At 59.3% G+C, this 12,031-nt stretch overlaps 3 protein-coding genes across 3 annotated transcripts; all 3 read left to right on the top strand.

The window, feature by feature from the left end:
• Positions 1 to 2,233: 2,233 nt before the first annotated feature.
• Positions 2,234 to 4,680, top strand: DICSQDRAFT_110689 (MFS general substrate transporter). The gene is made up of 7 exons (XM_007369055.1): positions 2,234 to 2,283; positions 2,344 to 2,486; positions 2,556 to 2,625; positions 2,937 to 3,183; positions 3,311 to 3,476; positions 3,567 to 3,929; positions 3,994 to 4,680. The coding sequence occupies exons 2-7, from the start codon at positions 2,360 to 2,362 to the stop codon at positions 4,347 to 4,349; spliced, it is 1,329 nt and encodes a 442-aa protein (XP_007369117.1). The 5' UTR covers positions 2,234 to 2,283; positions 2,344 to 2,359; the 3' UTR covers positions 4,350 to 4,680.
• Positions 4,681 to 5,101: 421 nt separating this feature from the next.
• Positions 5,102 to 7,044, top strand: DICSQDRAFT_14980 (uncharacterized protein; the record flags this gene model as incomplete). Its single annotated transcript, XM_007369054.1, has 4 exons — positions 5,102 to 5,875; positions 5,931 to 6,044; positions 6,101 to 6,724; positions 6,778 to 7,044. Coding segments are annotated over 4 exons (1,779 nt in total), but the record flags the coding sequence as incomplete, so codon positions are not given.
• Positions 7,045 to 7,548: 504 nt separating this feature from the next.
• DICSQDRAFT_110683 (uncharacterized protein) lies at positions 7,549 to 11,970 on the top strand. Its single transcript, XM_007369053.1, has 4 exons — positions 7,549 to 7,996; positions 8,233 to 10,172; positions 10,232 to 10,789; positions 10,843 to 11,970. The coding sequence occupies exons 1-4, from the start codon at positions 7,669 to 7,671 to the stop codon at positions 11,461 to 11,463; spliced, it is 3,447 nt and encodes a 1,148-aa protein (XP_007369115.1). The 5' UTR covers positions 7,549 to 7,668; the 3' UTR covers positions 11,464 to 11,970.
• Positions 11,971 to 12,031: the final 61 nt, after the last annotated feature.

The following is a 12,031-nucleotide window of genomic DNA, read 5'->3' as shown; positions in this document are numbered from 1 at the left end:
ATATAGTTGAGCTTCTAGACATAGGGATTATAGCGAGCAGTATTAAGTGACGGCGTAGGCTAGCAATAGCTCGTTTGTCTTCTTGCGATTCGAAATGCTCCTGACGTTGTCCGCCGCCTGCACAGGTGTGACATTGGGAGATAGACTGAGTAAGGAGGTGTCACACTTCAGGCTAGATGTACAACAACCTATATTACACACATGGATGGCTGTGACACGAAGTAAGTAGCAACAGATAAACGTAGGTATAAGGACGTATAAGTAAGTGCGCCAACGACATTATATCCTCAAGGCCTCCCCGGACCGGTCCTCTCCCGACAGCCGCCTGGGATCAGGCCTCGACCTGAGCACGTCAGATTTGTCCGGAGTATGGCGCAGGCCATCCGCAAATTTTTGTTCGATTTGACCGGACTGGACCAGGCATAGGCCTTTTTGAGGGGCCAATTTCGTCCGGATCAGGCATCATACATTTGGGCCTATTGCCGGGGGTCCTACTACTGACCGGTATGTGCTGAGGCATCTATAGATCTGTAAGTACTGTAGCCATAGACAATCAATCCCGCTATCCATTGATCCCGGTCCTTTGAGGAAAATCCGTCAACATCACGTGGGTTGCGGTTCGCTCACTGGAGGGATGCCGTCTTGGTCTTGAAGACAATTACACTCATGGTACTCATGTCGACGTGACGCCGACTGCAGCCACGCTTGACTTGTAAGCGACTGCTGAGCGCTGAGCCCCGGCGTGCTTCGGTGATTTCCTTCCGATGAATCTCCGCTGGTGCTAATTCGCGACACTGTGTGGGGTGCCGGTGAGGAGGTTGTGGGTGTTGCATGGATTCGAAGGCAACATTCTGCGCATCCCGTTCCTGGTCGGAGAAACGATGCAGAGACTAGCGGCCGGAGAGTGATAGAGATTTAGGTATGGAGTGCATCGATAAAGAGTCGCGTATGACGCCAAGACGATTGGGTAGGAGCATTCTTGCGGCCGATGGCAAAGGAAGCAGTAAGTGGCATGCGAGAGAACGCGTAGATAGTCAAGGAGATGATGACTCGTACTTGAACGGTGCCTCACTCAATACTAATGGCGCGTGCCGTTGGAGGCGATAGGAGATAGCGCACGAGCTGAATCATTAGTGTGGGAAATGGAATAATGAGCACACGAGAGGAAAACATACGTACGTACATGGCAGTGATCGCAGACGGTAGAAGGGATGAGTGGGGAACGAATTTGAGGGGGTTGAATTGATGTGCTGTGCCTTGGATCTGAGTGGGTATGTATAAGTAGATCTCGTTCCTCGCCTGCAGCGCCACTGAGCGTCTAGATCTGCCTCCTGGTCGCGCTCTTCAGTCTCGCCGGGCCAGCGAAGCGGAGGCAGGCCGGGGACTCGGTCCGGCTCGACTTGTGGCCCCGCTTGGCATAGGCTTCGGACTAGTGTGTGCCATCGTACTAGTGTGTGCCATCGTACTCAAGTACATACATACATTAACCCCGCATCCGCCCACGTCCACCGTGCACAAGCACAAGGGAGTTGGCCGCAGCGTGCAGCAACAGCGATTCAAGCGAATGAATCTGATCGCCTCTGTGGACGTCCACCTGTGACTGGACTCGGCTCAAACGCGGCATGTGTTGCTCGTCCGCGCACTCGCGAGGTCCTCCACTTAGCTCCCTTGCCCAATGTGGCCCCCCTGTCCATATCGTTATCTTCCCGCGCATTCTCCAGCTCAGGTACGTCTGATACACCCAGCCGCCTTCGGGGCCCGTCCGCGAAGGTGGGTAGCGAAACGTGTCTCCGGCGGAGCGAGGGGGCAGAAGGAGGCAAAGACTGGTCACATCGCGTTCTGGCGGCGAGCAGCATGGACCGATGCTCACATGAGCTGATTTAGAGTTGGGCTAGCCTGGACGACTTGAAACGTTGGAAGGAGGACGCCGGGTGGGAGCGCGGGCGTACGGGGCAGACCAGTCAAATCCCACCACCGCATCAAACTATCGGAGTGCACCATGTGGACACCCCCCAATTTGTCTTATCGTCTGCCTTCCCTTCTGTGCGCAAATATAAGTGACTTCCCGCCCGGTGCTCTGCTTCTCTCCGAGCATCTGCCCCGCTACCAGCCCTCCTCTCCCTAGCACCAGGCAGCTCACTCTCGCTCGCCATGGTCGAGTTCAAGTTCCCCGCGTGGTACACGTACGTCGCGCTCTACTCTATTCTGTTATGTGCCCCTACCAATCTTCACGGCTCACTACAGCACGCCGACGGCGCAGGTTGTCCTGGTCGGAATCACCTGGTATGTTCTAATCTTGTCCGCTTCCCGCGAGTCTACGCTGATCCCGCCTCTCGCGTCCAGTTTCGCTACCGTCGGAATGTTCAGCGCTGTCTCCAACTTGGGTGCTGGAGGTCTCAGCGACGTCTCCCTCTCCGACACTGCTAACGGCGTCCTCTACGGCTGCTTCGCCGTCACCGGTCTCGTGTCCGGCGGTATCACCAACCGTAAGTCCCGCTCGCACGCTCTGTTCAAAGACACATTGCAGCATCCTTATATGCCACATTTCTCCGCAGTGCTCGGTCCGCGGTTCACGCTCTTCCTTGGTACCCTCGGCTATGCGCTCTACGTCGGTTCTCTTTGGTGGTAAGTCTTATAGTCATCCTCGCCTTCTCTCTTTCAGGCTCTTCGCTGGTCTACTACATGCTCGAGGCCTACCGTGACGCTTTGGCAAGTGGTGTGGCCCCCTTGCCTATCGTCGGTAACGACATTATCCGCCATCAACTTGCATCGGTAGTGATAGCGAATCATCGCGAATGATAAGAATATTGCATGCGAGTCCAGGGCACCTGTCAACCATTCCACCCAGGACCATCACATGCAAAGCTTTGCGTCTACGCTCAGTTCATTTTCCCATGTCATAGAGCTGACAAGAACTTGCGTTGACGCATGTCTAGCTATCAGACCCAGGGTACCGGATGGTTCATCATCTTCGCTGGTGCGCTCCTCGGAATCTCTGCCGCGCTCCTCTGGTCCGCGCAGGGCTCCATCATGATGTCCTACCCACTCGAAAAGGACAAGGGCAAGGCGTTCGCCATATTCTGGGCCATCTTCCAGTTCGGCTCGTTCATCGGCTCGCTCATCGCTCTCGCCATCAACATCCGCAGTGGCGGACTCTCTGCAGTCTCTACCTCCACGTACATCGTGAGCACTTCTTTTCATCTCCGCGCTCGCGAACCTGTCCCTTTGCCTTGCCCGGCGGAGTTCTCCTGACGCGAGAAGGCGAGCACCGCCTGTACAGCGCAGGCTAACGCGAGGCTCTGGATTACAGGCATTTATCGTGATCATCTTCGTCGGTATAGCATCTTCCTTCTTGATCCTCCCGCCAAACAAGGTCATCCGTGCCGACGGTACGATCGTCAAGCTTGAGGCAGCCTCCAAGCCACATGAGGAGGCTATCGGCCTTCTCAAGCTCTTCAAGGACTGGCGCATGCTCGGTGAGTACGCTATACATGTCTATTACCCTGCGCTCGTGTTGTCTATCTTCATTCCTGCATGCTCACGCGACCCTCCTCACTGTATCGTAGCGCTTGCCCCTATGTTCTTCGCGTCCAACTACTTCTACGCGTACCAGGGTGCGGTCAACGCCGCCCGTTTCGACGGCCCCACGCGTGCCCTCAACGCGACGCTCGAGGGCGCGGGCGCAATTGTCGGGGCGCTGCTCATCGGCTACACCGTGCTCGACCTCAAGTGGGTCCATCGCCGCACGCGCGGCTACCTCGGCCTCGCGGTGGTGTCCGTCATGACCATCATCGTGTGGTCCGTCGCGCTCTCGTGGCAGGTGACGTTCAACCGCTGGGACGTCGACCACACGAACAACCCGAACTCGCTCCCCTTCATCAACTACAAAGACGCGGCCTACCGGGGCAAGGGCGCGCTCTACTTCTTCTGTAAGCACCCGCCTCCCCGCCCTCTCTGCGCGTCCACACGCTGACCGCGCGCACGCACACGCAGACTACTTCTCGGACGCGTGCTACCAGGCGCTCGCGTACTGGATCATGTCCGCGCTCACGAACGACCCCTTCACGCTCGCGCGGTACGCGGGGCTCTACAAGGCGCTGCAGTCCGCGGGCTCTGCGGGCTCGTTCGGCATGGACGCCGTCGCGACGCCGTTCCTGAACGAGCACCTCGCGTCGTGGATCCTGATGCTCGTCTCGTTCCCGCTCGCGTTCCTCGTGCTCCGCACGGTCAAGGAGACGAACTACGACGACGAGCAGGTGGTGTACGTCGACGACGTCAAGCAGAGCGCGGCCGAGCAGGGCGCGCCCGCCGCGGAGGAGTCGAGCTCGATCGAGAAGAAGAGCATCTAGGCCGGGATCTAGACCGCCTCTCGGGCGCACGTGTCGGGCGCGGGGTGGTAGGAAGTGCCTGTAACGAGACCGGGAATGCTGATACTTGGATGTGGACATGGATGCCATCGGCGTACTGACCATGGATGACCCCCACGCTGTGACTTCACGCACATACTTTACGGCGCTCACGACGGTGATGTTGTATGATGTACCACGGACTCGCGGGCCTGACGGATACATTGTAGGATACGATCTCCTCGCAATTGGTCTGTTGTCATCTGTCTTGTAATGGGCTCTTTTTGCATTTCTTTCGGGCGTAATTGTGCAATCAGACTGCCGTGCATACACGGACCCTTTCTTGTGATACAGGCTCTGTGCCCTCATGTGGTCGTCTGTCATGCGCACGCATGGATCACACGGTGCGACGTTCTCATGGTCCACGCGGTGGGTTCAAGTCTTTATCGTGCGGTTCGTTAACAGACGTCGATGATGCCACCTTTGTATTAGTTCTGTATGTCGATGGTGCGGTGTTGATAATGACCGTGTACAACACAAAAGGGATGGTTCATCCATCACACCTACCCATAGCTATCTCCCATGGCGGTGAGTCACAGCTTGCGGGACCGCAGCGAGAGACCCCAGCCGCGGCCCTCGTCCTGACTCCCTTCGTGTCCCCATCCACGATGGCGCCGCAACCGCGTCCCTCCCGCCCCCGCCCCGGCGCGTCCAGCACAACAAAGCCGGCGGGCGGGGGCAGAGGAGGCACTGGGGGCCGCCCCCGCCCGCAGCTCCCAGCCGGCACCGAGCCGTCCTCGTACCCGCGCACCGACCCGTTCGGGGCCCTGAACGCGCTCCGCTCCCTCCTCTCGCTCCTCCCCTCGCGCCTCGGCGCGTGCCACCTCCGCCTCTCGCCCGCGGAGCACACGCTCGCGCTCCACCTCCTCACCGTCGTCGAGCCCTTCGTCGGGCTCGTCCCGTGTGAGAGCCGGCGCGTGCTCGTGCGCCAGCCCACGGAGATCCTCGACGCGGTCGCGTTCCACGTCGATAGCAGGCGCGACTTGCTCGCGCTCGCGCTCAGCTGCCGGAGGCTGTACGACGTCGTGTTTCCGCGGCATTGGGAGTATCGGGTCGTCCGGGCGAAGGCGAGCCAGCTGAGCGTATGGCACCACCTCGCAGTGCACAGGTCGTTGGCAAGGAACGTGCGGAGGCTGGAGGTGCTGGACGAGCGCGCCCCGGCGGGCGACGTGGTCGTTCCGAGGGGTATTGCGGGCACTGATACGGACCTGGAGAGCACGGATGACGAGCTGGGGATGCATGCGAAGCAGGAGCGGTTCCTGCTCAACGCGCTCGGGCGGATGAGTGCATTGCAGGCGTTCAAGTGGAGCTGCAGCCATTCGCTTGTAGCGTTCGAGACTGTGTGGCCGGCACTAGACAAGTGCGCGGGGTTGAAGGAGGTCGAGGTCAATGACAATCTCATCTTTAAGGCCTCGGAGGTCGACGAAGAATCGGGTCGCACGGGAGCGGGGCGACGGCAGCAACCTTTGGTATGTAGTAGCGATAGGATAGCCCTTTCTTCGGTGCAATCTGATGCGTAGACAGCTTCATGACCTCAGGAAGGTTGGCCTGCACGGAACAAAGAGTGCATTTGGCCTGTCCAAGCATCCCGACCTGTCACATGTGTCCAAGATGCTCCATAATTGCGCGAACCTCGAGGTACTCGCTTGCATTGATGTACGAGAAAATATGGGTGTTCAGCTGATTTGTCTCAGGCCCTTGACATCAGCTACGTCCCGCGCTCCTCCCCAGGCTACTTCAACCCTGTCGCAGACGACTTCCTCCTTTGCGGCCGCTGGTCCTCCCTCCGTTCTCTCACCCTCACGAACCTCTGGTGCACACCGCACGCGGGCCTCGACGCCGCCGCATCCTTCCTCTTCGCGCACGTCAACCTCGAGATCCTCCACCTAGAGGTGCCTTTTGGTGCTGCTGGGAATGGCGAGCTCGCCACATTCAACTTCCCTCCGAACTGCCTCCCCCACTTGCGTGAGCTCAAAGCGAACCGTGAATTGTCCAGTGCACTCCTGGCGTGTCCGTGCGACGCGCCGAGCGGCCGTCCGCTTGAGACGCTGAAAGGTGTCCGGCTGAGTGGTTCTACAAGGGACAGGGTGTTCCTGGAGAACCTCAGGGCGTTTGGAAACGGTACGCAGCCTGTGAAGAGGCTCGAGCTCGCCGGATGGAACGACATGGAAGACGTGAGGAGGCTGGCGGAGTGCGTCCCGAAGCTGGTCTGGCTCGACCTCGGTAAACGGAACGGGTCGGGGGCTGTAGGGAACGCAGGCGGGTCGGGAGCCGGGGCCAGCACCGGGAAACAGGCCGCGAACATCACCGCGAACTTCGTGAGTGTCCACCAGTCTTTGAGACTCCCGCCTGTTGACGGGCGCTCGCACAGGTGGAATGGGCGGACGTCCTGGCGCAGATGCCGGAGCTGACTACGTTCCATGGCCTGCGCTTTTTCTATGAATGCGCTTGCACGGACAGCACGTCGCTCACGCTCTCCCTGTCCGATCGGAGTCGCGTGCGTAAGAACGACGAGGTCGCGTCGGTCTTGGCGTGGAAGTGCCCCAAGCTACGCCGCCTGGACCACTGGGACGACGGTTCGGGGAGGATCATCGTTCTCATCCGCGACCCGGAGAGAGTACGGTACCAAGTCAGAAGGACGGTGAAGGTCTAGGAGAATACATGGCTAGGAAGGACTATATCCGGTGGAGTTGACGACAATAACATACTTCCAATTGGACATACCCATGTGATACGAATTGCCGACACCGAAATACCCATGCGACCCCCCTTGTGTATCATTGCATTACCCGTATACTGATTGCACTTCATATGATCCTGATGCTTACACTCTCGCCCGTCTCTCCTGATCTAGCCCGGGCCTGAGCTCGATGAGTTCAGGGGATCCCTGTCTAAGCCGAGGAACCGCTACTTGTTCCCAATCCTATGTATTGTTCCCTGCCTCTTTCTGGTGTCGAAATCGAAATGCACCGCTCGTTACAGAACTTGCGTGTGGCACCTGTAAATATTGAACCACAGCTCCGAGCTCTCCGGCGCTACACGGTGCTTGGTGGCGTTTGCGACAGCTACGCGATCACGTGGACTGCGCGCCTGGACGCGAAAGCGAACATAGACGCTGAGCGCCCTGTGGTTGTTCTCAACGTTGATGTCGTCCCCGCCGCTTCCCTTCCCGTAATCCCCGCCTATCCTGACCAACACTCACCTCGGCTAAGACGACGCAGACACAGTCTCAACAGCGACGGCGACATCCACAGTGACCAGTATGTGGTCCAAAATCAGCAGTGCACTCAAACGGCCAGAGACACCAGCGCAAGACCTGGACAGCCTCCTCGACGACAAGCATCCCTCCAACGCCGTCCTCAACGCCGTCTTTGACCGACACCCGAACCTCTCAAACTTTCATGATCCCACCGAAGTCCCCTTTCCCTCTCCGAGTCCACCTGCATCCCCTTCGAAGCATGGTCGGAAGGGCCTCTTCAAGCGGAATCCCAAGTCGTTTCACGACGGCGAACAGGCCAACACACTGCCTATCAAGCTCTCAATACCTCACCTCAAGAAAGTAAAGTCTTCAATTCATACGATGTCCATCAGTGAGTCTTTCTCTTCCTATCTCCCTCGTCGTCGTCTTCCCCAGGCGACCTTGGCGCGGTGTCGATGGACTACGCATTCCTGCCTGGGAACCTCCGGCGCGGCGCGCCATTGTGTTGCGGTGTTCTTTGACGTATAAACAAGTATCGCGATGATGTCAACGGAACATTACTTATCCGCGGACGTGAGAATTACGTGCCCACAGCCTCGCCCATTGGCAGCTCAATGAACATGACAGCGGCATCCTCGAGGAATGTTGCTAACTCGTCTCCTGTGGCAGGTTCTGACGCCTCGTCAATAAGTCGAGCGTCAACAGACTCAAGTCGGCAGCGACAATCCCAAGAATCAATTCGCCCTCCAGATTCCGCAGTGTCTGCCCGGACACCCATAACGCCAATCGCTGAAGGTCGCTTCGGCTCGTTACGCTCCATCCTCCGCGACGGCGCCACGCCTGCGACAGGGCAGAGTGTGCGCTTCTTCTCCCGCGACGCCTACAAGGTCATCACCCCAGACGTGTCCAATGCGAGCGCAAGTGGCAGCGAACCCTCACCCTCTTCTTTCGGTGCACGAATCAAGGGCGCGAGTAGCACACCTTCACGGCCAACGGTTCAGGATGTCTTCTCACCGCCTCCACCTTCATCCGTAAAGCCCCTTCCTCCACCGGATGATACAAACATATTTGATCTCTCCCAGGACTTCGACTTACCTCCCATTCCCATCAGCAAGGACAATGTGCCTTTGCTCGATAGCGCCATTGAGCTTCCCTCTTCGGATGCGGATAGCTCAGCCATCGTCATGCGCTCCGAGGTCGACGGAGACTTCCGTAGCAGTACGCCATCAAATAATCGGTCAGGGTCCAGCACGGGCATCCACGACCGCAGCCAGTCCTTCAGCTTTGGTCAGACTGTTTTTCATTCGATCAAAGACGTCGGGAAGGACTCCCCAATCTCCTTGGGCTCATCCGGCTCCAAGCGCGGCTCGCTCAAGCCCAAGAACCGCAGCCGCGCGTACAGCGACAGCGTCTTCCACTCGTTCCTTCCCAGCCCCCCTGCACGGAACGAGACGCCCCCGCCGCCCGAGGCAGACATCGACGACCGCGTGTCGGGCACGCTCATCCTGTACAACGCTGCGAACCCCAAGTCTCCGCCACGCTCGCCGCAAAAGGAGAAGGACCCTTTCGGGGCGCACGCCACGGCGTACTACACTCCCGGCTCCGGCGTGCCCCCCACTCCGCCGCAGGTCGTTGCGACGCACAACCGCAAGGCGTCGCGCGAGGAAGACCTCATTCTCTCCTTGCGGACGCAGCTCGCGCTCCAGACGGAGCTGTGCGCGCAGTACGAGGTCGACCTCCGCGGGCGCGACGAGATGATGCGTATGCTGCAGTCGCGCCTCGACGAGGGCGAGCGCGAGGTCGAGCGCCGGAAAGGGTTCAACAAGGGCTACAGGAAGCGCATCGCCGAGCTTGAGCGGTATTCGCGCTCGCTCGAGGAGCAGGTCGATCGGAGCAGGGAGGAGAGCATGGAGCGCAGCATCATGGACGAGGCGTCCGGCCAGGCGTTGCGGAGCCTGCACCAGCGCATCGAGGAGCTCGAGCGCGAGAAGCGCGAGCTGGAGAAGAGCGCGCGTGCGAGGGAGGAGGAATTGCAGGCAGGGCGGGCGGAGCTCGAGCGCGCGCGGGAGGAGTTGAGCAGGCGGGACGACGCGGAGCGGGAGCTCAAGGACGGCATCGCGCGCGCGCAGGAGCAGATGGAGAGCATGGACGTGAGCATGGCGCTTTCGCTCGAGGAGGGCGACCGCTCGCGTCTCCTGTCCACGGTTGGGTGGGACGAAGAGCGGAAGGCGCTGATGGCGGCGAACGAGGCGATGCGGACGGAGCAGCTCGCGCTCGAGACGCAGCTCGTGGACGCGCGCGAGGAGGTGCAGAAGAAGGACGGCGAGCTCGGCGTGCTCAAGGCCGAGCTGGAGGCGCAGTGGCGCAACACGGAGGCGATGAGCGAGCGGATCGCGGAGGCGGAGAGGGAGCGGGACGCTGCCAGGAGGGACGTCGAGGCTCTTAACCAGAGGATTGGGGAGATGGAGGAGGAGTGGGCGCACGCGGAGACCAGGAAGAACGAGCTTGAGGCGGAGGCGCAGGAGCTTCTGGCGGAGAGGGAGGAGTTGGAGAAGGAGCACGCAGAGGTGAGAGTCGCTGAGCCCGTACGTACGGCGAGCGATGTGAAGCTGATACCCCTGTGCAGCTCGAAGACCAGTTGCGCGCAGAGCAGGAACACTCCGAAGAGCTCACGCAGGCGCTACGCGAGCGCGAAGACAAGGTTACTTCACTCGACCAGGAGCACAAGTTTGCGCTAGACCGAGCGACGCGGGTCGAGGCCCGTCTGCGCGAGCGCGAATCCGAGCTGTCTGAACTCCACAGGAAGCAGACCGAGCTCGAGAACGATGCGGAGCTTGCGCAGGACGAGATCGCGAAGATGAAGCGCGAGCACGCACGGATCGTCAACGAGCAGAGTCGGAAGCTCCAAGACGTCGTCGCGCGCGAGGTCGAGGCGCGCGCTGCTATGGAGGCGCTGGTCCGCGAGAAGGCAGAGCACGACGTGCATGTCGGGAGCCTGAAGGACAAGGTGGATTCGTTGACGTCTGAGGTAGAGCGGTTAAGGCGACAGGTGCACGACCTGCAGCAAGAGAGCGCGGACAAGGAGGTCAAACTCGTTCAGCTGCAGAAGCAGCGGGCCCAGGACAAGGAGGATATGAATGGGTTGAATATCGCCCTCGACTCGAAGCAGCAAGAGCTCGAACTGGTACGTCGTTGATATAGGACAGGGGCGCAGCACATACTCACCGACTTTCACAGCTCAAGAGGCGCATGAGTGTTCGCGGCACCGCTGGCGGCACTCCTGCTTCTACCGCCAAGATACCAGCTGCCCGTCGCGAGTCGTCCATCTTCGCTACGCCCAGCGTTGTCGGAACCCGGCCCCCGTCAGTAATGTCCGATACCGACAGTGTTAAGGATCGCCGTCTCAGCCAGACACCTTCGACGCTCATGAAGCCTGCTCTCGGTAGGAGCATCCGCGCCAACGGCCCCCCAAGCTCTCTCAGCGCAAGCACCTCAAAGCGTGCCGTCGATGGCTCGATGGGCCCCCCACCTACTGCCGGTGTCGGCCGTAGTCAGTCCGCGACTGCGACGCCTACGCGCATTCCCTCCGGGCCTTCTGCACGTGCGACTCCCAGCACAATCAAGGCACCCATCCACCAGCGCAGAAGTTCAGCGTCGATCCATGAGGCGTCCAAGCTTCGCGTGTCGAGTTCCAGTCAGGAGAAGCTCGAGAAGCTCCAGCGGCTTCCCTCGGTGTCGTCCGCGAGCGAGCCGTCTGAGAAGGAGAACTCGGCGCCCTCGCCTTCGTCCAGCACGAGTTCGACGCAAGCAACCGCAAATGTCAAGACGATGCGCCGCGCGAGTGCGATGCCCGCATAAGTTATGGAAATGAAGAAGGCGCGCGTGGATTTGGTCGGTGTTGCATTAAGTCCAGCTTGCAGCATTGCAGTTGCATACATATACCCCTCATCTCATCCCCCCTCGCCCCATCCAAGATTGTACTCATACATCCTGCATGTTGCCCTCGTACCTTGCATGGTCGGACTTCTCAGCGACTCTCCATCCGTCGTCGTCGCATGCATCCAGTTAAGCATACCTCATCTCATCCCATTTCCCCACCCATGCATCTCTCCCTCGCATCTTGAACTTATGATTCCACTATGTACTTCGCTTTCGCCGTGTGCCTCTGATCTCGCTGCTGCTTTCGTCTGTCCATCTCACAGTCCGATCCCGTTCGAATTTCTCGCTATACATGCTTCAGACTCCCCCTTTTGTCGATTCTGGACAATCAGTGTCAGCTTCGTGCGCATTCTTCGTCAGTCTTGCACCGTAATCCCCCTCTTGTCCATTTTGTCGATAGCGTTGGAGCTCATCCGATGCAGCCAGCAGCAGCACTATTTATTTAGTCCTCAAAAGAGTATGCTACTGAGTTATCGGTATTCAATGT

This window comes from Dichomitus squalens, assembly GCF_000275845.1.
Source record: "Dichomitus squalens LYAD-421 SS1 unplaced genomic scaffold DICSQscaffold_43, whole genome shotgun sequence".
Classification (NCBI taxonomy): Eukaryota; Fungi; Basidiomycota; class Agaricomycetes; order Polyporales; family Polyporaceae; genus Dichomitus; species Dichomitus squalens.
This window is presented reverse-complemented; position numbering and strand designations above follow the sequence as displayed.